This window comes from Akebia trifoliata, chromosome 15 (genome assembly GCF_017979445.1).
Source record: "Akebia trifoliata isolate Shusen 1 chromosome 15, ASM1797944v1, whole genome shotgun sequence".
Classification (NCBI taxonomy): Eukaryota; Viridiplantae; Streptophyta; class Magnoliopsida; order Ranunculales; family Lardizabalaceae; genus Akebia; species Akebia trifoliata.
Genome location: NC_141389.1, coordinates 5,814,418 through 5,842,179, shown reverse-complemented (window position 1 = coordinate 5,842,179; position 27,762 = coordinate 5,814,418). Strand labels below are relative to the sequence as shown.

The 27,762-nt window shown below is 33.5% G+C and overlaps 1 protein-coding gene across 9 annotated transcripts; it reads right to left on the bottom strand.

The window, feature by feature from the left end:
* Positions 1 to 674: 674 nt before the first annotated feature.
* On the bottom strand, positions 675 to 27,309 carry LOC147384092 (uncharacterized). 9 transcript variants are annotated; one of them, XR_015173124.1, is made up of 8 exons: positions 27,258 to 27,309; positions 26,988 to 27,119; positions 23,045 to 23,150; positions 17,304 to 17,486; positions 15,352 to 15,834; positions 15,169 to 15,252; positions 1,657 to 15,035; positions 675 to 978 (listed from the first exon to the last, which is right to left on the bottom strand). XR_015173124.1 is itself a non-coding variant. In XM_086426884.1 (8 exons), exons 2-7 carry the CDS (start codon positions 27,033 to 27,035, stop codon positions 14,971 to 14,973), a joined length of 969 nt encoding a protein of 322 aa, XP_086283010.1. In that variant the 5' UTR covers positions 27,036 to 27,119; positions 27,258 to 27,309; the 3' UTR covers positions 675 to 1,096; positions 14,930 to 14,970. The 9 variants fall into 9 exon arrangements, 7 of the variants coding, with proteins under 7 accessions (XP_086283010.1, XP_086283014.1, XP_086283009.1 ...); XR_015173125.1 differs by having other exon boundaries at positions 7,039 to 15,035; XM_086426884.1 differs by having other exon boundaries at positions 675 to 1,096; positions 14,930 to 15,035.
* Between the last annotated feature and the right edge of the window lie 453 nt (positions 27,310 to 27,762).

Sequence of the window (27,762 nt, the reverse complement as noted above, 5' to 3'; positions counted from 1 at the left end):
TTGAGCTTTGTTCAAACTTCTTAATTTATTTGTATTAAGAAACATTTGGGTTTTATGTAGTACTTGTATCAATTGCTGCTTCAAGATATTCTTCTTGATCATGTTCTATTCAATATTCCAAAACTCTCTCTCTCGACACACAAAATTGTGTCTATGGTTTGAACATGTTGCTTCGTCTTCAATTAACAAATATCTTCCAAGATTCAAACTTAGATAAAATTACATGTTGTGACACACTTTTTATGTATTCTGTAATTAATACAGGCAAAAGGTGTAAGAATGCAAAGGAATATTACCTTCTCAACCCGTAAAATCTTCAACAGAGACAATCTCTTTCATTTTCACTTTAAAAGTTACCCCTTAAAAAAAAAGGAAAATCTGATTGATGTTTCTGTTGAGGTTTGTGTAATATTGCATGACATGGTAACTTACTACAATGAAGTAAATGAAATTATTATTTTTAAGTATTTATTCACCTTTAAAAAAAATTAAACATATAATATTCCACGTGCACCATACAAGTACTCCAAAACCAAAACGTCACAACATATAGTCCAAGAACAAAACTTCCTGCGAAACTTAGTTATAGAACTTACTTATATTATAGTCTATTTATATTAGAGTCGAACTTCTAAATTTCTAATTTAAAGGATAAAGCACTTTTGGAGTATTAATGCAAAGAAACACCAAAACCTGTTGAATACAAGTTTCAGATCACCAAAATGTATCATCACCCTAGTAATATCCTCATCGATAGCAAACCAATATTAAAACAAAGCAACAAAAACTTTCACAGTAATAAAATGTCATCACCACCATTACTCCATGGTTTGATCTATAGGATTTTTATTACACAAAGTCTAGTATAAACATACTATTTTGTTCATCAAAACTGTTGAACTTTCGTGCAGTCTTTCTTAGGTATCATCATCTATCATCACAAGCCCAACTGAGTTGGTGAAAGCTCACGGATGATACCTGTTGACAAAGAATAGCTGGTTAAAAGATGAAGTCTTAATTGTTAGATCTCTTTTTACCTCTCTTTTTTCTCTTTTCTTTTTTCTGATTGTTAAGACCGGGGAGAGGGGACTCGACCCTTCACAAAATCAAAATAGAGGGTCACACATGATGTAGTTAGAAGTGCAATATAATCAAACAAAATTTAATGTAACTCGATCAGGATTTATTCATTATTTAGTAGTAGGAGAACCAAGTGGTCCTTTGATACCACTCTTAGCTCATTAGGAGGAGAATAAAAGAACTTATTGTGAAACTTTGATGGACCGAAGCACGATCTTGGCTCATTATCCTAAAGGTGATAATCACCTCCCAATAATTTAATATTAGATGTTTGTCACCCCCCCATTCTTCAAACAGAAATCCCAAGGCATGATGCGCACATGTTCTCATTATGAGAATGCTAAGTCACTAACATCTACTCTAAGATGCTATAAAACTATCTGAAGCTCCATGATTCGATAAATAGTTTAAAAGAATAATAGAAAATTTTCCATACGATAATAAAATATGAATAGGATAATAAATTTGACATAATAATTATACTCATAGCAGAAGCATATACATACATACCGCCCCCCCCCCCCATATGTATATAGGGTCGGGATTGGGAGACAACTAGAAACACCCAGAAATTACCTGGACAGTCCCAGAGGCATTTCCAGAAGCATACTGGGACCTGAATTTCCAAAAATCGAAATAGCGGCAGAATCCAAGAAAAGAGATGAAAGTTTTACGGCAAAACAAAGTGGGATCCGTGCCTGAGGAATGGACCAGGCTAGATTTAGCTTGGTCTGTTCTAGAGGAAAGAACCCTTGGCTTTTTGGTCTGGGCTGTTCTTGAAGCAAGGACCAATGCAAATTTGCACGTGTCCTTGCTCCATGAATGGATCATACCAGTTTCTGCTATATTTTTGGTCCCCACTGCCACTTGGCACTCTTCTCACATGTTTCTCTTGGACCACCCCCACTTGACTCTGTTTTAGAGCCTAATAGCCCCTTAATAATCATTTCTTAAGGTTTTTTTACACCCCAACTCCCCAACTCAGCTCATTTACCCTCTATCTTAAAAGCCTTTTCCACTATTACCCATCCAACATCAATAAAATCTCAATACCACCTTAGGGGCTCATCATAAACAAGTTGAGCCTCTAAGGGTTGGAAGTCTATGAGCCAAGGATTTCTCTAGAGAAATCTTAAGAGCCAAGGATAATTGATCTTCTAGACCTTTTGCCCATCAAAAGAATTCTCTAGAATTTAAGGAGTAATTACCCTCTTAATCCCAATTGTTAAACCAAATGAGAGGGGTAAAGTCCCTCCAAGAGTGGATAAAGTTGTGCCACTACCTTATTTTTTCAATGAAATTATCTCCTTCCTCAATGTTTTGGACACTATATCCCTCAAAGAAAGAGACCTTGAGCAAAATTACACTCTTATCCTTTGGCCTTCTTGATTGGAAGACTCATTAAGGTGTAATTGACCATCAAGGCCTCTTTGATGAAGGGCAAACAAGGTCATTAAATTTGATTTTCTTGAAATTAAATTGAAATTGTGATGTGTGGACCACTATATCCCCAAAGGTCTAGAATTACCTATAAATAGAGGGGGTCCTCTCAAGGCTTGAGCAATCAGTTCCTTCGGCTCCACAACTCTGTTAAATTCCTTCCTCAAGCTCACTAAAGCATCAAAACTGTCCAAATACATTTTCAAGACTATTTGAAGGTTCAAGAAAGAAGGAAAAGTGAAGAAGACCAAGGTAGGCCTCGTATTTAGTTCTTTTACTTTTCTATGCATCTCCCTCTCCCACTATGACCCATTTCAACTCCATTTTGGTTTTGCGTTAGAGCCTTAGCTTACAAGTCCCTACTCCACTTGTGTAGCTTGGGACAACTTTCTTGGAATTAAAACTCAATGTGAGAACTTGGGTGAAAGAGTAAGTGGAACCCTCTAGGAAAATTTTTAGTATCCCCAAATCACGTAGTTTCATTATAACACCACCATTATGTAGTGTAAGCATTTACCATGGAAAATGTTGGTAGAGAGTACACCCTCTTCATGAGGTGATCCTCACCCTTGTAAGTCCGTACTAAGTTCCATTGGAGCATTAGCATACCTCATTTAGTTATACGCATGTTTACATTCTCATCACATAGTTTAATGTATCTCCAAATCATATTCATGTAATTCAAGCATCCATACTGGAAAAATTGGGCTAGAGAGTCTATCCTCTTCACGAGGTGATCATCTCCTTTATAAGTCCATAATAAGCTCTTTTGTAGCAAGTTACACGCATACACCTGCAAACACCCAAGCAAGCTAGTTCTAGGTGAAATAGCCAAGCTATAAACCATGCCCAACTTGGGTACACCCCTTTGGCATGCATCATGTCCTTCTAGAATGATAGAGCTAAAAGGGGGCTCTCCTCAGGAGAGGTTCTTAATGACTCTTAGCGTTTATTGAAATCCCAATCCAATGGGAACACTCTATGCTTTCTTCACATTTCCATATTTATATTTCATGCATCATTACCATGGGGGATTTTTTGGGTCTCCCACTCCTCAAGATTTGTGTAGCACTTGATTTCTTGATCCTTGTGAACTCTGTGATGTAATAAATGTATTCTCTAGTTGTCTTCTTCGAAATGCTCTTTTCTAGTCGTCTTCTTTAAAACCTTCTTTTCTGGTCGTTTTCTCCATAAGCTTCACCTAAAAAGACACCGGTGTGGTGTTGGCCAAAGAGCCTCCGACGATTAAGTTAGTACTTAAAGAAAATTGCATAGCAAGAAAAAGAAATAAGAGCAAGAGAATTATGTGTGGCTTGTGTCTTAAGTTTGAGTGGGAGAAGCCTCCTTATTTATAGAGAATGCTCTTTAATGGGGGTAGTAAACACAGTTGTAACCACTCCCCCATGTTGTCTAGCATTTATGGTAATAAAAGACCATGACACTTTGATGATAATAAAGACTCACTCCTCATGTTTCTTGTAACTTACATGAGTGGCCTTAAATATGCAATTGCTCCAACTTAGTGACTATTCAGTTTCTCGAGTTGACTCAGTCAAGTTATGAAATTGTAACTTTTTCAAGCACCATGTATGTTTTACCTTGGCAGTAGAGCATGTTGTAATGACCTTGTTATGTTGTTACTCGGGTAGCTTTACAAAATTACTATAGTATATCAAGTTCCTTAGTAATTCCCAAGAGTAGTAGTAGCATGAGTAGTAGTAGGTGGTAAAAGTAGCAGCAACAACATCAGCTATTAAGCAAGAGCAGGAGAATGAGCAGCAGCATCAACTACTGAGCATGAGCAACAATTGTTGTTTATAACAGAACTTGATTGAATGCTTTAAGTGTTTGAAAGTGGGATTGGCTCCCATAAGGAAACTGATCCACTTGCAGATTGTATCAATAGAGAGGTCGGCCAAGTGGGTCGAACTTTTTCGTGGGAACATACAGAGGGGTCGGCCTAAGGGGTTGAACCACCTTGAGGAAACATAGAGGGTCTGCTAAGGAAGCCGAACCACTTTGAGAGAATATAGGGTCGATTCTCATAAGAAGACCAAACCACCTTTAAGCCTCCTAGAAGGAACAATAGAGTGGTCGGCCAAGGTGGCCGAACTTCCTAGAAGGAATAATAAAGGAGTCGGACAAGGTGGCCGAACTAGTTAGAGGGAACAAGAGAAGGGTCTACCAAGGTGGCCGAACCACCTAGATAGAACAATAGAGGGGTTGGCCAAAGTGGCGGAACCACCTTGAAGGAGCAAGAAAGGGGTTGACCAAGTTGCCCGAACCACCTAGAGAGAACAAGAGGGTTGGGGGTGGAGAGGCCAATCTGCCTACATTTTTTAATCGGGTTTACGGGTTGGATCAAATTAGAACGGATACGATTGCTTTGATTTAGTAATTTTGTTAATCCCTAGGAAGGGAATACTTTTGGTTCCTAAAATTACATCCACATATAATTATCTTGCATAAAAGGCATAGGCTAAGGTTGTTCAAGCCCATTGGGCTAGCCAATGCCAAAGTCTAAAATTGGCTAAATTCAATATTTCCAAAAATCCCAAAACATTTTTTGAACTTAAGACTCCTCATCAATGGTCAAGACTAGGTAACCACCATCTTGGTGTGTAGGATGGGGTGCCTAATACCTTCCCCATCCTTCCATTGAACCTCCTTACCCGAATCTCTCTCGATTAAGACTTGTTTGGAGTCGCTTTTAAAGATTAAATGTTTTAGAAAAGAAAGTTGATTTTTAGGTGGCCATCACTATAAATCTCTCAATTCACCAAGTACATAGCTGATGGTTGATGCTCTAATTCTGCAATTGAGTCTTCAAGTATCATACTGAAATTGCTTGGTCGATATGAGTGTTGATAAATCATGAATGATTTTATAGCCTTAGCCATGGCAAATCGAATGTTCCAATACATAACCAGTGTAAAACCCCACCTATTATGTCCTGATTTTGTGTAAGTCAATGCTCCAACTCAGGTTTTGACCAATGATCAAGACCTTAAACAGTAGATCAATAGCGGAGATCAATTGTTTGACTACTACTGACATTTAATCCGCACTAAATAATCCGAGGCAGTGCCGTCTAAATATTAATATGGTGAACATGCAATTCTTAGACATCCCTAATCTTTAAAACTATCCCTACATTACACTTGTTTTATATAAAAGATAGAAAGGAATATCCGGAATCTTAGTAGTGGTGATGTTCTCATATGCATCTCACACTACATAAGAGATCAAGCACTGCTAATGTTATCCAATACTAATTTGTCTCACTAGAAATGTACAACAATTTATCTTACGCACCAACTCTTTAATAGATCAATAATACAAGAAAAATACTATATTTTTTATTTTTAAAACCACAAATCAGACAATATTAAACATGTATGTGGTTGAATACACAGTCATACCGTTACAAGTATCATTCTATTCCATTCCATTTTGTTTCCACCCTATCCTGTTTTATTTTCATTCCATACCATTTCCACTTCAGTGACTTACTTGACATATACAAATATATAATACCTTTTTCTTATAGGTATAGGGTTAGTAGTTAGCAAGTGAAGTTGGGTTCAAGGGGTTTAAACATAGGACGTGAGAACAACACTCCACACGTCCACTAAGCTAAGTTGGCACTTCTACAAATATGTAATACTTGTGAGCACCTCTGGGTATATATCAAGCAGTTTCTCACTTATGTATTCATGCATCACATACTCAATAAATAGAGAAAACTCTATTTTCTAATCATCAACTTGTTTCATTCATTTTTTTCCATTTTCAAAATAAAAAATCCATTCAAACAAGAAACTTCTGTTATTTTTTTTAAACTGTCGTCTTTTTGTCACTAAACATGTAAAACCATCAAAACTAGAACGACATTTATAAAGCTTTCTTTTCTGAAACTTCAATTAATATCACTAAACATCATCATTTAACATAGACACCTTCATGCCTCGCCCCTACTAGTCTTTCCTACGGGTCTGTAACCCCCTTTATCCAAAAAACAACATACACACCTTCATGTTAATCCTAAACCATTCTCGATTAACCTAATACAATGTCACACTTAACTGAATAGTTCATAATGATTTTTATCTAAACATAAATGAACATCCTTTTGTTTTATTACGAACATGATTCGGTTGAATGCTCGATTAACTTCGGTAAACAAATTCAAGAATCCAACTATTGATTTTAGATTTTTGAAAACAGTCAAAAAACACATTCCAATTTTTTTTTTTTTCAAAATACCGACTATCTCTTTAGACTTTTTGAAATAAATCTTTTTGATGACAATTAATTAAAAAATCTGACAGTTTCGATATAAATCTAAAATTGCTCATCAGTAACATCAAGAAAATACACATCTAAAATCACTCCTAAGCTCCGTCCTAGATGCATGATTTTCAGAACATACAATAGTTGTAACTGAACACAAGATTTCAATTTAAAGAAATTAATAAAACTTCTATAACTATTCCAAAGAAATTGAAAGCTATCTACCTTGTTTGGCGGATCTATCCTTCAATGATTCGTCTAGTCCTTCCAAGGTTCTTCTCCATTTCTTCTAATAGGATCACTCACTGAATCATTTCTTCTAATCTTCTCTTCGAACAACTCTCCTTGTTGATTGATTCTTATGTAAAAGAGGTACCAATATGGTTTTTCATTTGATTTACAAGTTTAGGAAGTTGAAGGTTTGAAGAACAAAGAAAAAAATGAACTTACAATTTGAAATTATTGAAGTTGTTCTCCTCTTTAATTTTTTTCATGGCTGTTTTGAGATGAAATTAAAGAAGCTTGAAGAGGTTGAAGCCATAGAATAAAAGAAGTTGAAGAAGGTTGAAGACAATAAGTTGTGTTCTCCTTAACTAGTCTTTAATTGTTCTTCTAATAATTTCTTGGCTAATTAAGAAATGAGAAGAGAGGTGTTGGGTGGCTGGTTTGCATGTTTGAAAAAGATGGAGGGGAGAAGATTGAACATGAAAGTGGTGACTGGTTAATTATTCTAGTGATGAAGAGATGTTGGAGATGATGATGAGTTTTGAGATAGTAAAGGTTTGAAGAAGAAGAAAAAAAGACCGAAGGTGATGGCTGGTTTTGAAGAGAAGTTTTGGAGAACTAAGGGCTTGTTTATTACGCCTTTTATTTTGGGCTTTGCGGGCTTTTTGAGCTTTGAGCTGCAAAAAGCTCGTTTTGTTAGAGGTGCTTCTGCTTTTCAAGCTTTTTTTGGAAGCACAAAAGCACATTTTTTTTCTTGAAGCGGGTTTGGAGTTGCTGTTACATGGAAGCAAATGTGAGACGCCAGCACCAAAAAAAATGGCTTTGGTGAAATTACATTTTTACTCTCTTTACTAAAATACAAATTTCATTAAAACAAAACTATCTCTCAATATTTCCTTCTTCCAATTTTCACTCATAGAGCTTGAAGAGGGTTTAAGGCAGACTTTGAAACAAGTCCAGATAAGTGATCAAGCTCCGATCCAGCTTTGATTGAACTCCGAACTTCCAAAGGTAAGAAATCTTTGAGTAACCGTCTATTTTGTGATCGATTCAACTCAAACTTTGATTATCTAACTATGATCTTCACTTTTTCTATGTTAAAATGATCGTTTTTACATGTAATGTGTTGGTAAACATCTAATCTTTCAATATCTGTTTTGTTTACTCTATGATCTTAGTTGTAGTTAATTAACTGTAGATCTTCACTTCTCTGTTAAAATAATGGGAGAATGACCCTGAAGGACTCTTTATTGAGAATATGTATGGAATAGTCCCCTAGAAAAGAATACAGACCATTTAAGTCCCACTTAATAAAATATTAGTCTATTAAGAATCTTTTAAAAAAAATTTTAAGAAAAAGATTGAAATACCCTTTTAACAACTTTACAAAGTGTTTGATCTAAAAGTATAGGGAGTCAAATAAAAAACTTGACCAATTTATTTAGTTATTAATATTTCTATGAAAAATTAAAAAAAAAAAAAAATTATTTATTAAAAACTAAATTCAATATAATTTTATTTGACTCATTTGTGTCGACTTGCTAATTTTTGAGTTGAATCAATTCCATGAATGTTCAAGTCGAGTTTTAAAATTATATTTTAATTATTTAAAATTATTTATATATTTAAAAAAATCTATAATATACATAGACCAAACCAGTTTGATGGATCATAGTCATCTCTATCATCATCATTGGTGTAGTCATCATCATTTACGTGATTTAAAGATTATAGTTTTGGTAAGAGAAACAAGTTTGTTTGTCTTTTTAATTGATCTATAAGAGATGACCATAGTTAAGGGGTATGTCAATAATTATAAAACATAGGAGTGGCACAAATATTCTCAAATGAACATGTTTCTTTAAATTTCAAAAATCATTGAAAGGGTAATTATGATATTTTCGCTTAAAAAAAATTATTTTTAGACTAATATTTGATAAATTGAGTACTAAAGAGTCCATATTTTTTAGAAGGAACTTTTTGGTACTTATTTTTAAAAAATAGGACTCTGAGGTCATTGTCCCTAAAATAATCGATTTTTCATGTAATGTGTTGGTCATATAAGATTTGAGATTAGACAAACCCTAAAAAAAAAAAGAGAACTAACTTTTCTTTTCTATATATGTTTATATGTTTTTATTATTATTTTAATAAACATTAACTATGGAGGTAACATATGGCTTTGGCAATTAAAGCTTGTGACTCACCTCAAACAGGTGAGTCACCTGTTGACCCTAGTAACCGAAGTTTATTAGGTTGATTCAAGTCAACATTTTCTTGCAAATGTCTTGCAAATGTCCATTCTTGTTCATCTAATTGTTGATCTAAAATTTTTTATAGTCAATTCCTAATAAATTTTCAAGATCTATGTTAAGTGCAATTAGACTTTTCAAACACATTTCCTAAAACTAGATTTATCAATTACTTACGCGCATCTCAAGGTTTTTCTATCTATTTTCAATTTAACTTGAATCTAAACTAACGCGGCCTATTTTAAGTAATTTTTTGAGACAATTTTATGGTGTGCATCACTTGCTCCAAAATTTCATCTTTCAAAATTGAATTTTTTGAACTTCTAATTGCTCTTATTTCGATGTTTCTAGGTGAAAGAGCCTTGATTTGGGGGTGCAGATATGAATTTTTATTTTTTTTGGGAGTCACCACCTAGTTTTATGATTTAGGAACCAAAGATGACTCTAAACATATAAGAAACACACAATTATGAAGAGGTTATGGGCACGAGGATCAGGTTACGGGATTGAAAGGTGTTAGGTACCAATCCCGCCCTGGTGAAAGCTGATCTCTACTATTATTAAAGATTTACATTGCAAAAATGGCCTAAATTTAGAATAAAGATAAAAAAAATTATCCTTTTTTTTACCTGAGTGATTACGACGACCAGTTTCCTCAAAAACTAGAGAAGAACGGTCCTCGTGCGAATCTTTTCAATTTGTATTCGCTTCTAGATCTGCTCCCGATCTTCGAGATGAGACTTTCTTTTTTTAGATCTAAATGTTTTTCTAGCTTTTTGAGGTGTTTTTTAGAATTTTTGAGTGTTTTTAGGTTGAAAATTAGAGCTTGGCGGTTAGGTGTTGACTTGAGGCTCAAAATTTAAGGTTTTGAAAAAGTTTTGGAGAATTTTTGACCTCTGTTTTCTAGGGTTCCTAAAAACCTGCGAGATTAGGTGATAGAGTTCTCTTTTTAAAGAGCTTATTAATAAGATTAGGGTTTGATTAGGTCTCTTTAAGATAGAGTATATCTTTAACTAATCTTTTAAGCGGTTTAGATAAGATTAAGTGATTTTATTTGGATTTGGATTTTTTGAGAATGAATTTTTAAAATTTTGGAGAAGCCCCCAATGGAGGGTTCTTTATTAAATAATTTTAAATTCTTTAAGACCCCCGGTAGAGGGTTCTTTATTAAATATCAAGTGGGCCCCACTTGAATAAATGGGTCGCCACTTGAAATTTGGCCCATGGATTTAATTTATTGAATTTATTTCAAAAATTTTAATTCGATTTCTTAAGATTTCACTATACATTAATTAATATTTTAATTATTAGCTTAAGTTTTTTGAATTTTAAGATTAGAAAATTTCCGTTTAGCCCTCATAGAGGGCTTTTGCGTTGGAATATTGCTTTTTGACGTTTTGGAATGTTTCGTAAGGAATTCAATGAGAATATTAACTTGTGTCACTTATGAATTTTTAGTGTGAAATGATCGTGGACCCTGTGAGGGGTATTTTAGTAATTTTTTTTTGAATTTTGTGAAAATTGGCGAAATAGTTTATTTGATTTTAGTTTGTTGTTTTATATGTTCAAAAATATTTTGTTAAGTGTAATGTAGCCTCTAGGGGTGTTCTGACGTTAGGGATATTTTGGCAGTTAAATCATATTTTTTGATTATTTTTCTTATAAAGCTTCTTTTAGTCTCAAAATGATAATTTCTATATTTTTTGGTCACATTTTCCTAGCATAGTGTGGTTTATAATGTTTGTTTGCATGAAATATCTCATCTAAGCTTTGGAAATACATCTAGTAACAAATAAAAAACTTTAGAATATTTGTTCATTATCGGGAATCGCCGCAATCAAGTTGACAAATTGATTAATCAGGTGAATGAAAAATGGAGTGTCTACACTAGATTTTTTTTTTCAGACTCAAATTTTTACATGCTTATAGTCTAAACTATGTTTCTCAACTATTTTGAATCTAATAGAAAAAATCCATTTATCTTAAAAACCATCCTATCAAAATTTGATGTTTAATTAGGCAAAATACTTTAAATTTTCCTTGATATTCGAGAAAAATTCCAAGTCATTATAATGTTGATGGATTTTAGTGATCACTTCCCAAGATTCAATAATTCGATTTTCTCAACTAGCATTGTTAAAAAAGATCCTAATAAACTCAATGACGATATACTCTTCAAATAATTTTCAAAACAAAAAACTTAAAATTGAAAATGAATATTGAGAGGAAAAAAAAAACACAATAATAATTTTTTTTCTCATTATCCTTTGATTGTTTCTGATTTTTTCTCTTACCTTAGGAAAGAAGGCTTAACTTTCTTATAACGGTAAAGTAGAATTTAAATACAATTAAAAAGTTAAGAAACATCCTTGACACATGTTCCCCCATGTATACCTATGTAAAAAGAAACACTCAAACGATTATAAACAAATTTTTATTGAAAGGTATTTTGGTAAAATAATTTGATTACATTAAATATTTCAAGAATTAGTGCATGATGAAAATTTTGAGAAACATAGTAATCCAAGTTTTGACAAAGATACTTCAATCATTAGACAAAACTCACATGTAGACTCACAATCTTGAGCCTGGCCTAGCAAGGCATGTGATTATCATGAAATTTGTAATTTGTTCAACCACAACTTCAACAAAAGCTAGTGGCATTTGACTTAAAGAACCTCATGGGTTCCTTTAACTTGAGTAATGTGAGATTACTAAAAGTAAACGAATATAAGGAAACACATCATGATCAAGTAGATTACTTATTACTTAGAGTAAATTTATTTTCATTTAAATTAAGTTATGTGACACCAATTTTTCAATGAACCTCGATGTCACACTACGGACTAGTATGATCATAAAAATTTCTACAAATGGGATTCGACATCTTACTAAAAATGGATCCCAACATAATCAAATGAAAGTAACGCATGAGTAAACGTTTCTTTTGACTTAAACCTTACTTAGTGTAGACCCAAAAATATACTAATTGCCCACTGAACAATTATCTTGAATTGTCCAACCTTTTGATGTTTACACAACAAGAAACACAACTATTTCGTCCATCATCAATATCTAACGATTGTGCCTATTTCGCCCATAAGCAATCCTAGATATTCTTGAGAGGTTTAAAGAATTAGCTTATATTCTCATAGGAAACAATCCCACATCCACACTGCATCTCAACATCCTATTGGAATAAAAAGCATTAAGAGTCAATGACTATTAGACCCCCACAATAAGAATATAGATAGATATAGGTAGTATTACTATATCATAAAAATGACTACTAAGTTAAACTCGTTTGTAGTGGCCTCAACAATCACACAATCAACTTTTTTTCCCATTGAACCTAGATCTTAAGATCTCTAGTCACATATGTTGGGTTCGTATTTTTGGTGATTCAATTTTAAATTATCTTTAAGCCACCTACCTCAATATGCTAAACTAACTCTCTAGCAAGTCCTTCAATGACTAGAGTAGCAAAAATTTTCTTAGACTTTAATAGTTATGATCCCATTTCTCGACAACTATCACAAAATGATGGGTTGTGATAGTTGTCGATGAATATGTCTAGACTTTCCATCATAAGAATTATTTTGGGCCACGAGAAAGTTGATTGGCTATTGTAAACACAACAAGTACTGGCTTTGGCCGCAATGATTTACTTATATAAAAAAATACAGTTGCCCATTTGTTTCCTCACCAGCTTATCTAAAACTATAAATTTCGATTCTATAGTGGATTGACAAAACATGTTTACTTGGTTGATATTCAAGACACTCCAACTCCTCCAACTACAAAACATATCTACTCATGGATATATAGTATTTTTATATTGTTTATTTTGGGTTAACAATGTCTATATGAGTATGTTAAATGCATTTTAGTAAGGTGTAAGACCTCCTTTGTGTAGAACTTTTATAATCATACTAGTCCTCAATGTGATCTTGCAGTTCATCTAAAAATTTATTTCATTTAATTTAATAGAATGAAAATAAACTTGCTCAAAGTAACCTACTTGATCGTGTTATGTTTCATTATATTTCACTTGTTTTTAATAATCTTATATTGCTCAAGTAAAAGGAACTCATGGAGTTCTGAAAGTCCTACACCATTAGCTTTGGATAAAGTTGTGGTAGAACAAGGACAACAATAACCACACATATACAACAAGCCAAGTCAAATTCAATTTACAGGACATGGACCACATATAGGCTTTGTCTAATGATTAAAGCATCTTTTTGGTTAAAAGTTAAACTAAATATTCTCAAAATTCTCATCATGTCCAACTCTTGAAATACCTCATGTGACTAAATTATTTTACTAACCTCCAATAAAATTAGTTTAAAATCGTTGAAATATTCCTTTTTAAATAGAAAAATGTGACGACAAGTGCTACACGTTTCTAACTTCTCAATTGAAATTAAATCCGTGTTTATCTTTATAATGAAACTAATCCTTTCTTTCCTAAGATGAGACAAAAATCAAGAAGAATAGAAAAAGAATTCTAATATTCCTCCTTCTTCTTCTTCCTCTCAATTTTCTACTCAAATATGAAATTTTCCTTTTAAAAATTATTTGCAAAGTACACACAATTATCATTGAGTTCATAAGTATCTTCTTCAACAGTGCTAGTCAAGAATAATCAGACCATTGAATCCTTAGGAGGTGGTCGTTGAAATCAATCAACATCTACCCTTGGAGTATTGAAAGGTGATTATCACATTTAAGACAATAACCCAACCTTGTGCTTGATCATCTATGTTCCACCGATAAGTTCTTTAGTTCTATCTATTTATACATTTTTCATGTTCTTCTACTGCTATAAGTGTTGGGATATTTTTGATGGGTTGTCATTTTGCCACATTTGATTGAGGTGCATTCTATTAATTGTATGTACAAATGTTATTTAGAATTTTTTATTGTTTGTTTTTATAAATCTTGGTAATTGTACATAAGCCTAGGGGTATAATTGTAAATATAATATTAAGTTTGATATTTTTGTGTGGACTAACACTCTTCAATCTCAAGATTTATCTTTTTCAACCTTTAAGTCTCAAGAACAAGATAGGGTCTTTAAGGAGTTTGAATTTGTAGAATTTTGGGGAAGAAACCAAAAACATTTTCTGTATAAACGCTGAAATTTTCCCTATTTTTTTCGAAAACTTTCCCAGATTTATCCAAATTAAGCTGAACTGAATCCCCACAACATAATTGCTGAATCCAAACCTGGTAACTATGGTAGTGACCTAGTACAGAGTGCCCGGAAACAATTAAGTCCCTCTATGCTTCAACATGCCAACTCTAACACAGAAGACCTATAGCGTTATAAGTTGAAACCCACCCAACTATTATAATCCTGTTTTAATGTTGTTTATAACAACCCTCACTTTTAATAATCTGAGTTTTAAATTTAAGATATCATTAATTCGACATTTTTTTCTTCAAATAGTAACGCTTTATAATGGTAGTTTTAAATATATTTTACACATGAATTCAATTTTCTTGAAAGATGATATTTTGAATGATTTTAACATGAACTGTGGCTCCCATGTCCAGGATGGATCAATAAAGCCATTATATAACAGTAACCGTACCACTTCAATGGTTTGAACTAATGGTCAGGAGTAACATACCTCAAAATATAGAAGGGAAACTTTAAATTTGAAGGACCCAATTAATCATTGCCAAATTCCTCAAAATTCAAGCCTTCCGATATGGTGTCTAGTCTCCTATTTTCTGCTGTTCGGTCAAGAAACAAATCAGTGTTTTTATTTTTATTTATAAGTAAAGAAATTTTATTAGAAAAGTGGTTGAGATGGCCAACAGAGAGAAGATACAAGGATGCCACAAATTGACGTTTTTAAAACCTCACCTTGACATTCTCTCTCATGAGTATCCGGGAAATTGTCTGCATCGGCTGCTAGGAAAGGTGATCTAGAATAACTCCTCAATATATCTTAAAAAATTAGAACAAAAATATTAGTCCTGGACATTAAAAAAACAATATACACAACTTACATGGGATGGAAATTGAGGAAAGATACTGGGAGCCCACCCGAACTTTGAGTAAAGTCGGCGGTCAAATCCGAAAGGCTGAAATTCCGAGGAATTTGCCCCAAAAATCCAAACGAAGAGGTGTCGGTATCCAAGAGTGGTTCATTCAGAAGTTCGGAGTTTGACTCTACACTGCTAAAAGTTGCCCCCGACACACCTCCAATTGTTGGATGTGTTTCGAGCCCATTTGCATCGATTCCGAATGTAAAAGCGGTACTATTTGAATATTCTGATTCAGGTTTGATAACCACCCCATTCATTTCTTGTGTCATACCCAGTTGTGAATTATGAGAAGCAAGCAAGTTGGTTGAGAAATCCATCATCTTGGTATGAGACGAAGTATCAATGGCAGGCATGTGCTCATGTGTTGATTGCCCGCCATTTATGAGCGTGCTTGAAGGACACCCGATGGGGAAGTGCATGTTGTCTGGCCTTGAAGGTGGTACTTTACTCTCTGCAACATAGCTTGATGGAGTCTGGTTCACTGTAACAAAGAGAAACAACAGATAAGGATCCAAACAAGGTAATATAAAACTAAGTGTAAAGAAGAACATCAATATGTTTTACATGCAGAGGAGTATCTACATTCCATGAAACCAACATAAGCTATTAGGAATCAGAATCTGGAAAAACAAATTGCAGGTTAAGTGTCGACAGTGGCTGTCAAAGCCATACAGTTGGCTTCTCACCAAACCCTAGAGATGGCTCACTCATTAAATGCTGCAGCTCTCTTTAGCTTTCTCAATAATGCTTCTTGGGTTAGGAGAGGCATCTTAAAGGAAAGAGAATTTGTGAGGTAGCATGTTCGATTCTTGATTGGAGATGGTGAAGGCACTAAAATGTGGAGAGGCTACATGAAGGGAGTATTATTTCCAGATTTGGAAATTGAATTATTAATCAATTCGAGAGCTACAAGAATGCAGTAATTCAAGATTTTATTGTAGAGAATAGATGGGTGTTTCCAAGACCATATAATGATCGTATAGAGGAGATTATTGAAATTATATCATCCACTCGAGTCCCTAAGATGCTGTTAAAGGACAGAGTAATCTAGAGATTAACACCAAATGGCCTATTTTCCACGAAATCAGCCTAAGAAGTGTTAGATGAAGACCAGGAGTCAGTGGGATGGAGGAAGATTATTTGGAGTACGAAGGGCATTCCACATTTTCCCTTTATTGCTTGGTTAGCAATTCAAAGGAAATTATCAATGGTGGAAAATCTTAACAAGAGGGGTTTTAAATGGGTTTCTCGGTGTGCCTAGTGTTGTAATCATCAAGAGACAAATGATCATATTTTCTTTCAATGTCCATACACCTGATGGATCTGGAAACAATGCCTGCTGAAATTTGGAATTATAAGAGTTGGTATAGGGACAATCGAGGAGGAAGTGCAGGTACTCAAGAACGTGTTGTTTCAGGAAAAAAGATACATCAGATGTTGTATACAACGTTCTGTGCAGTGATTTATCTCTATTGGAAAGAAAGGAACCAACAACTATTTGCTGATTTGTCCGTCCAAAAGGAAGTGGTCCTAAAACAGGTGGAAGAGGTAGTGAAGAACCGGTTTGATGGGATGATCGTTGAGAATAAAAATACACATGTAACGCTGCAGATTTTGAAGAACTGGACATGTGGTTTCTCGTTGGTGCCAACTGTGTTCAACGTTTATCGTGGGTACCCCCAGCGGACAATGTGTTGAAAATCAATACAGATGGATCTTTACCACAGTGTTTTAGGAGAAGCAGAGAAAAAATCTTCTACTGAAATTAAAATGTTTCGAAACACTCTAGAATATTTACCAAAACATATGAAATGCAATGTTTCAATACAATTAATCACTAAACATAGTTTGAAACTACTAAGATCCATTTAAAAAATTTCCATAAATTAAAACATTATAGCACAGATCAAGCATTACGAAAAGAGGAATCAATGTGAAAAATAACTATACATGATGTGGTGTGCGATCCATTAGAAATAGGGAGGGAAGAAACCCCAGCAGAGCCCATCCTATGCGTGAGTTCCATTTGTTTCTCAATCAACTTGTTGAAAGTAATTATTTGGCTCTTAACTAATAATCTGAGACGGTACGCCCTGAAAAATTCTCGATTCTCTTCTTCAAGCTTTTGCCAAACTGAAAAACAAGCAAAAAGTGGCGAAATAACAAGTAAATAAAATAAGCAATAACCATTGTTACATGATTTAGACTAATTGATACCTACATACAAATTTACCTTATTTACTATGCTTTCAGAGTGATCACCTCTATAGTCCCAAAAAGTAAGATGTTCTTAACTGAACGAATTAAACTGGTCTCCAAATATTTTGCACCCATTTGAGTTACTCATTGTAGTGGTCTTAAAAATCTAACAAAAAGTTCTGCTAGGCTCATGCAAGCCCAAAGAAATAATGAAGACATGGCTTTTGACCATGAAAGCTAAATTTAGATGCACCATGGTTTGAAGTTTTGCACTGTTTTGGAAAGTTTTATCCAAGACACGTCGGTTATGGCCGAGACCGGAACATCACATTGGCCTCGAAACATTCAATGTTTTGGGATTGTCTTGGAATATTTCGGTTGAGACATTTTCAGTTTTTCTCATGATTGGAGAACATTACCTCGAGATAATACTCAAAAGCAGTTGAAACCTAGTATTCCCCTAGGGCTAAAGTGGCAACCAGCAACAAGATCAAGTTTGTACAATATATACAAACCAAAACACCATTTAGGTGATGAGCATCTAGACAAACTTGTGTGTTCAACTTATTCTATAGCAAAAGCCATGTAGGCACAGTTCACAAGTGAGCAACTTAAGTACACTAACTACGCATGGGACTCAACTAGAGATGAACCAATTTTGGTCGATGATTATGTCTTATATCTGTGGTACATCATGTCAAGCTAGTGTACTGTCAAAAGGTGGTATTTTATATGTGGAGAAAGTTCATGTTCTTTGGATTAGTGTAGATACCCCATTTTCGCATTTGCTTGATCTATCAACTTATTACCACGTCGCAGCATATTCCCATTGTTCAGCAGTGTTTTAAAACATAGTTCGAAATTTTGGATATTTTTTGGACTTGTGGACACTCGAGAAACCTTGGAAATATAATCTCATAGGTCCATAAAGAGTTTATCTGGAATTTGTAAAATCTGCCAAAAAATTAAAAAAATGGACCTAACATCAAAATACACTTAAAAACCATGCTACAGATTAGAAACGACAGTTCCAAACATAAAAAAGCAATTTAAGACCAAACAAACCTTTTTTGCAAGAAATCACAACTTTCCAAAATTGACCAAAATGCCCTCGATTTTCCACATAAAAAAACTTTAACAACCTTATTTAATGAATTTTTTGCAAATAAAAAAATGAAACTAGAATACCCTAAAACCTCAAACAAACATTGTGCCAAACTAAAAACCCCTCCCAAGGATAAAACGATCATTTTCCTCAAAACCGACAAACTTCTACACAAATGCTTGACATAACCTCGATAAAACCTTCAATCATGCTTACGTTTCAAAATTCATGAAATTTGAAAAGCTCTCCAAAATTAACTATATACTCCAATTGGAAACTTTAACAAATGTAAAAAAACGTAAGTGAAAAAAGTCAGATCAAACTTCACACGCTTCTATTTAATGAAGTCAAAAAACCCTAAAATGATTCAAACAAACCTATCTAAAAAGGGTAGTTTAGTCATTGCACCAACATCTCCACCAAATCTTAATTAAACTAATACTTAAAACATTAAAAATATTAACCAATCAATCAAAATGGAGACAAATTTTTATGAGAACCCCTTTTGGCCATACCATACATGGGTGGAGGCTCGCACAATATATAAAAACTTAAACTCTACCAAGAATCTAATAGATCTTAAATAAACCAATAAAAGGAAACAAAATAAAAATATACATTAAAAAAGATAAACAAATAAAATCAAAAGGAATTCGATGTTTTAAAAACTAGTTCGACAACTAAACTGTATACACACACACACACACACACACACATATATATATATATATAACAAAATATCCAAAAGAAAAAACGAACCCATTAATTAACATTTGATGAATAAATAATCTAAAGATGGAAAAAAAAGTATTCTTTCAAATAGTATGATGTCTTCATTTATTTCTATGACAACATAAAGTTGATAGGAATGGGTGAAATTTATAAAACAAAGGGCTGATTGCATGTTTTAAGAAAGATACAAACCTCAAACGAAAGGCTAAGATTGGTGGATAATCCTAATAGTAATGGATAACTAGAATACTTGTACCAATCCTTCGAAAACTAGTCTTGATCACTAGGAAATATCTATTTGTCCCTCACCATAACACTCAAAAGAAAAAGAAAGAATATCTTTCCCTCATCTTAGCTATTTTAATAGAAAGCCTCAAACACCCAAAGCAGTCCATACATCTCATCAAAATTTACTTAACCGTATCAATTTCTAGGAAAAGCTATGGTATTTTTTTAAAAGCACTTTTACCTACATGTCTCAGTCATAGGTTTGAAGGAGAGGCCCAAAAACACACAAAAATTTCACACATCTTCCTTTAAGTAGTACTAATATCTAGAAAATCTATATTTGCTACATCTCAACCGTATTCATAGTTTTTTGACATATTTCCACCAAATAATAAAAAATATTTCCATTTCCACAGCGTCTGACACAAAATTTAACTTATAGTTTTTTTATGTACATATTTTGATAGAAATCACTATTCATTTAGTGAAATATCTCAATGGATAGTGAATTTCGACAAAATAATCAAATGTTAGGTATAAAAAATGTAAGATTTCAGTGGAAATATTTCGATGAATGGTAATTTTTTACTAAAGAAATAAGAGTGATGCTGTCTGCATAAAGTGACAGAGGCCATGAGTTCATTTATATAGAGATGGCTGAAAAGGCACAGCCAATCACAGAACAACAGTATTAGGGGAACATTTCAGTGTAACACACATACAATAAAAGCTGTATAAAAGACATTCTATCATTTGTATGTACATACAGTCATTCAGTTCTAATTAGTTTGGATATATTAGTAACTTATTCATACATATTTAAAAGATAAAAATAGAAATAATAATGCAAGAATGTAGTTTTTATAGATTATAATAATGTTTGTAGTACATTTATTTCGTTTATGTAAGAAAGTAGTATATATTAAAATATTTGTAGTTATGTGGTTGGTGTACTTTTAGATACTCATGCCAACATGTAACAAAACATTACTAATATTCATTTCCATAATTCATGTGGTTATTTATTATAGTTTGATGACTTAACTATGATTTTATGCATGATTTATCACTTCCTACATTTTCAATGAAAACTTCAACATTTATCTCATTTCATTATATTTTCATCATTACCTCAAAATAGATTGAGTATCACATTGGTTGAAATATTGCCATGTTCAAGATGACCGAAATAGACATCAAAATCGAAACTTAATACCTCGACCGTGGTAATTGATGGAGTGCCTAAAACCAACAAAATTGACATTGGAGGGTCTTAAAAACCCAAAAGAAACGTACACAAACAAATTACGGTCTGTGTTTAGCCCACATGTTAGCCATAGGGTTGTTGGAGAGCCAAAAGTCCCACACAAAAATTATATAAATCGTCATTTTCCCCATATCTCGGTCATATGTTTAATTGAGTCTCAAATACCCACAACGAATACGATTCAACAACACACACACAAAATATTAGAATCGATAGAAAATATGACGAAAAAAGAATTTCCCAATATCCCTGATGAAGCCAAAAGATTTTAAAGAGAGGGCAACTGCAAATATTCTAATTTCGCCAAATATTCAAAGTTTTTAAACCAAACTCTTACAACTATAGAAGAAAAGGAGAATTACAAATCAATCACAAACAAAAAATAACATAAAATTCTGAACTCTTTGATGAATCTATAAAAAATAAAGCAACAAATATTAAGATTTTCTTGAAACCACTTTCTTCCTTCAAAAATCTCAACACTCTTTGATAAATCTAAAAAGATTAGATATTGTGTTGAAACCTTTCTTTTCTTCTTCAAAATCTTCAAAGCTTTTTCTTTAGAACCTCAAAGCTTTTCAACTCTGGAAAAAACGATTTACAACACATATAGTTCTTAGGTTTAAGAACCAATGGTTTGCACGGTTCTTGCTGAAACGCCAGTTCAAATTGAATCGGACCGATCTTTCTAAAAATCCCAGTCATACCTGGTCGAACTGTCAGTTTTGTCCAGTTTTTAAGACACTAAAAAGAATTAAAAAAATTTGCAATAAAAGAAAAAAGGAAAACCATTTGCCGAATTTGGTCGGCGTTCCCACAAAATTACTAAAAATTTGAAAATCTAATTAATAAACCTTTCCAAAAATATTAAAATTTTAATCAAATAAAATAAAATTCCAATTTTTTTGTAAAATCTTTCTAAAACACAAACCTTAGAAACAACAAATCTATGAAATCCCTGACCTTAAGACTCATTCAAGACATTTTTAAAAGAGGAAAACAAAATAAAATTCGTAGGGTCTCACACAAACCTTAATTTTTGGACATAAAAAGACTCTAAAAAAGCCCCCACATTGAAAAATGAAGCCCCCAATCAACCTAACCTTCATTTTACACAAAATAAAATCCATCAAAACCTCGAAAAAACTAGATGACAATCAAGAAAAATAATAAACTAGTCACCCCAAAAGGTTAGATTTTGATCCAAATCTAGGCCAAAATTAGAATCTAGAATTGATTGCAAAAGAGTATGTATCTATTTTATATATTCTTGAAGGTATCAACTACAACAACTCATATTTTTATTCTTCAGGTAAGATCTTCTTTACAATATTTAGGCCAATTTGCAATGTAACATTTTTTAATATTAATATAAATTGACTTTTGCCAGATGAGATTGGTGCCTAACACCTTCCAGTCTCGTAGCCTAATCCTCGAACCTGTTATCCTTTGTAGACTATACCTCTATCCATTTTTTTACTCAAAATCTGGTTCATAGACTATAAATTAGGTGGCGACTCCGATTTCTAGATACAAATCAACATTCGTGGATCATGGTATCTTCAATTAGATAAATCATTTCATTACTCATTGAGTCATTTACTATGCTTAATGTGTATCATGAAGGACTACTCTTTCTCTTGGTTATGGATTCCTTTTGGAAGTCAAACAAGAGTTCACGCAACTAAAAATAGAAATATGAGTTGCAAATGCTCTATGTGTAGGGGCTCAATCCTCTAAGGTTGGAACTTGGAAGATGCATGTCCGGTTCAAATGTTTAATATAGCTAAAACTTGCATCCACGCAATAGTAGAGGGTGTCGATAAAGAATGGTTCCAAGTGGAAGAACCCCAACTTGCCAACTAATTAAAAAGAGAAAACCTGTCCACTCTGTGAAGTTTGATTGTTTCATAGTTGAACAAGTTATACAAAGTTTACAAACTACATCTCTCAGTAATAATCAAACCCCAAAACCATAAGCATCCAGATTTGAACTAACTAAAAAGTCAACAATCTAAAAAGAAAATTTGAAAAAACAATCATGTTTTATGAATTCTTTGACCAAGTTTACCATTCTAAGATAATAACAAATGAAGAAACAAACAAGTACAAAATTGAAAACCCAAACTACTATCACAATGATGAGTGCATGATGATTACCAAGTTCAGTAAAACTAGGTTCTATTTTGGCTTGAACCAAGAGTGTATCCACCACTTCTTTCTGATTCATATATAGTTGAAGACATCGTTCTATAAGATTTTGTACCTGTAACAAACAAAAAAAAAAGAGATGAAAAGAATATTTTTATACGGGGATGGAAGGCACTACTTTTCCACAAAGGACAAAATATGAGGAAAATCATCTGCATGTTAACCAAGAACTTCATAAATGCAAACTAGATATACCTATATCACCCCTATGTAACCAGGAGACTCCATTTCCTATGAGTTTGCCCTGTCAAACCCCATGTCCTAATGATTGGACACTTGTCGACCCACTTTAAAACAAAATCTTAACTTTTCAAAAATTTCTTTCAGCTATAATTTCTATGTTGTTTATCTAATTATGATGTAAAATAGCTTACCAAAAACTTTTTTTTTTTAATAATTTGTTTACTTAACATTAACTAAATATTTTAAAAGAAAATATAACTCCCAAAGTATGAAATAAACTTTAAAGGATCTATGGGTGAAAGAGGGATAAAAATGGCATGGATGAAGTAAGAAAATGACACCCAAACTGAAGATACAGTCCAATATTGAGTGGAATGGAAAGGTAGGGTTTATATTCTAGACCCCAATATTAATTTGGGGTGGGGTAGGGGATTAAGGGTTAGTGCATGTGACACTTGTCATCAATGTCGAAAAAGGGAGGCAAAAATGGCATGGACGAAGTAAGAAAAGATATGAACATAGACACCCAAACTCAAGATATTACCCAATATTGAGTGGAAGGGAAAAGTAGGATTTTTGTTGCAGACCGCAATATTAATTTGCAGTGGGGGTGGGGGATTAAGGGGTCCATTGCGTATGACACTTGACATCAATGTCAAAAGAGGAAGGCAAAATGGCATGGATGAATAAGAAAAGTTATGAACATAGACACCCAAAAAGAAGATACCACCCAATATTGAGTGGAATGGAAAAGTAGGATTATGTTGTAGATCCCAATATTAATTTGGTGTAGGGGATTTAGGGTCATTGGGTATGACACTTGACATCAATGTCGAACACTACTAGACGGCAACAATGTTTTGTCACAAATACCCTCTCATATAAATACATTCTTACTATATTGTACACTCACAATGTGAAAAAAGCCCAAATTTGATGGTCCTAGGCCATCAAATTTCATAAAATTCGACAGAATAAGGGATCGAATTGGAGTCGAATGTTTCATTGTCAAAATTTTTTTTCGACAGGTCAAAACTGTCAAATTAATGAAGGATGGGAGAAATTCGACAGCTCTAAGCCATCAAATCCGGGAACATCAAGAATTTCGACGGTCCTAGACCATCAAAATTCAGTTTCGAAAATTCGTGGGCCTTAGCCCGTCAATTTTTTTTGTCGAATTTTCCAGTTTTCACGTAGTGACTTAAAGTGACGTTTCTAACTCATGTATGCACAGATCCTTGATTCTTCAAGATTTAACGATTTCAATGTAGATTAAAGATGATGTCAACTCAACTTCTATGAAAGGAGGTTGAACATGTATGGTAAAGAAACTGAAAATTCTCTTGAATATCCACTCTCTCCAAGTTTTACAGGTTTTACCTAGGTTTCTACCTAGTGCTAAGGCGTGGATATCATTGTGATTTCTTTAATAGCATCTACGAAGATGGATTTTGGTTCTTTCTGATCTTCAGAAAAACTATTCCATTGCACGTAATGGGTATCCGTATGCCTACTATCCTAAGACGATTCAAATGGGAATTCTGTTCCAACCTAAACATGATTCATGTAGGGGATTCTATCCAATTTTGATACATTTGAATCCTACACTTCTAAAACTTGAGTTTAGGGAGTGCATTCCAAGGTTCTTGGGGTGTTTCAAAAGTGCTCAAGTGATTCAGTCGTGGTTCATAGTTGTTAGTGAGAGTTGAGTGAATGGGTTTAGGAGAGGAAAAATGTGTTCTCTTGTATATGCCCAATATTTATGTTGAAGTCTTGATTGTAGGTGCTTGTGGACATTTCCCTTAATGGTGAACCACATAAGTTCTTATGCTTGGTTTGCTTTTTTTTTTTTTTTTCTTTCTTTCTTCTTTTACATTGATTTTCTGAGTATGGTCTTGGAACAAGTAATGTCATGGGTTTTAACTTTTCTAAAACTCAATGAGTCACCTTGGAACTCAGCTGAGTCATTTGTCCCATTTTATATGCTCAATTTTTATAGTAAAGTTCTCGAATGATTATTTTTGTTGGTTGTTAATTTATTTCTTCTTCTTTTCTAGGAAAGCCTTGGAAGTAGGACTGTTATGGGTTTTACCCTAGTTAGAAAACTCAATGAGCCAACTCAAAACTAGGCCCGAGTCAATTCAAATTGATGAAATTTAGTAGGGCATAAAATGGGTCAGATTTATCCAAGATCCAAGTAATCCGAATTTAGCGGGTTTGGGCCCGTGGAGTAGATCCAAATCAAAAAATGAGTTGGATATGGTTTGATGTCCCTTGATTAGAGTTGGATTGGGTTGGATATACATCCATCCCAATATCCGTCTAGATCCGAATGATATTACTTTGAAAAATATATTTTAAGATTTTCCAAAATATCCTTTTCTACTTCTTTAATAAACATGAATTCTTATAAAATAAAAGGATTATGATGGTAAAATATAATATAAGAAAAAAATGTTGAACCATCCACAATAATCCGACCCGACTTAACCTAAATCAAGCAATTTGGTCGGGTTGGATCAAGATTAAGATAAAGTAAAATGGTTCAGATATGGATTTATGTAGTGAGATCCAAGTCGGATTCGGATCTGGATATGGATATACCAGATCCGATATCCATATCCAGACCTGAGTCATTTTAAGCCCAAAAATTTAGAGGTGAGTCCCAATAAGTGTTTTAAAAACCGGACCGAACCGGCTGGTCGTACCAGGTTGGACCATACCCGTTTGCTTCTACGGGTCGAGTCAACCGAAAAACCACTTTTAAAAACACCAATTGACTGACCTGACCGGGTTTGTAAAAGGACCGGTCCAAATTTTGGGTGCTTTTTCATGTACCCCTCTACAATTTGGTGAATATTTGAGATACCTCACGTGTTTTAAAATTGATGACATATCCTCCTTGACTTTAGGTATTCTCTTACAAACTAAGGGAAAATGATCAATCTTAGTAAGATTTTAGTTGTTGGGTCCACACGCTTAGTAAGAGAACCTTAAAAATTCATGTCTAGACCAATTAAAAATAAATAAATAAAATTATTATTTTTGGAGGCTCTATCCATGCTTTGAAAACGAACATCCACTAAATTCTTAAATTTAAATTTCAAATTCACATTCATATTCAAATCTACGAGAAATTTTCTTTATTATTATTATATTATTTTGTAAAACGTCTTTTTAATTTAATAAGAAACCTAAAATATTTATTGAATATTTCATATTTGGGTCCAACCGGTTAGACCCACCAGTTGGACCGCTTTGGACGGACCCGTTCAGTCATACGGGTCAATGACCGGTCCGGTTTTGAAAACATTGGTCCCAATAGAACTCGAATTGAGTCAACTCAGTGACTTGGCTGAAATACTTCTACTTAATTAATCCTTATGATCATTATTGCGTCATAATTAATACTCTCTTTAGGAAAATTTCAAATAAACACATATTAAGCAAACTCACAGAGTTGACTCGTAAGTTATAAACTCGGACCCGTTTAACACTTGGGGCCCTCTCTCTCTTAGTAGAGATCTTTGATCATCATGAAATAAGATTTTAAGTACTTCAACAGCAGAACATTGGATGATCCTTGGGATCAGTGTTCATCAATCTCTATGAAACATCCAATGGTCTCTAGACCTTCTGATCAAAAGGCCAAAAACAAAATTTAAAGGGTATAATTTAAAAAAAAAAAAATTGAAAACTTCATCCTTACCAGTTGAATGTCGAGAAGAGAGACTCTTCTAACCTCTCCACCAGACATTTTTTTTTCTAAGGCCAGAACCGCCACTCCAGAGAAGATTTCTGGACTGTCAGCTTCAAAAATTCACCCTTTTCTCTTAATTTACTGTCAAAATCAACAAAATCAAAAATAAATAAACAAATCAGACCAGAAATCATTGAGAAGAGATTAAAAAAAAAAATACAGTAATCAAACGGTTATAAATAAAGATGATCATCAAATCAAAGAAGTAGAGATAGATACCTCTCTCTCTTTTCCTCTCCTTCCCTCCCTCTCTCCCTCTCTATGTTGCAATTGTGGTTTGTGAGGGAGAAAGGAAGAATGATTTATTTTAGTAGTTTAAAGATCATTGATGCTAACTTGTTAGTGGGTCCCACTGATTGATCCAACTTGCTATATGTATGACACATGGCTTTAACTATCTATAGATGACAGGTGGGAAGTGGAATTCACCTTCGACAGTCGCTCGTCGGTTTGTACTTTTTATGTTTTAAATAAAAAAGTGAATTTTTTATATCACCTTGGCCCACTTTCATCACAATAAGTACTATCTTAACAATCATAAATTTTGATCAAATCGGGACCGTTCGATCTAAATAACATTAAAAAAAAAATTTATATATAATAAAATGATAGTTTTGTAATTTTAGAAACTAGTAATCATGATGCTTATAGGGTTGTTGGACTTTAATTTTATTTATTTTGACGAAAATGACTTAATAATAATATAAGGTCAATTGTAAATGTC

Bases quoted from the DNA above. Each gene is read 5' to 3' on its own strand.
- LOC147384092 (XM_086426882.1), bottom strand. From the start codon at position 27,035: ATGTCTGGTGGAGAGGTTAGAAGAGTCTCTCTTCTCGACATTCAACTG. The intron at 15,835-17,303 runs GTATAGTTATTT...TCTTTGTTACAG, and splicing joins TGGATCGCACACCACATCAT to TGAACCAGACTCCATCAAGC. The intron at 15,036-15,168 runs GTGAGGTTTTAA...TTGACCGAACAG, and splicing joins TCATGAGAGAGAATGTCAAG to CAGAAAATAGGAGACTAGAC.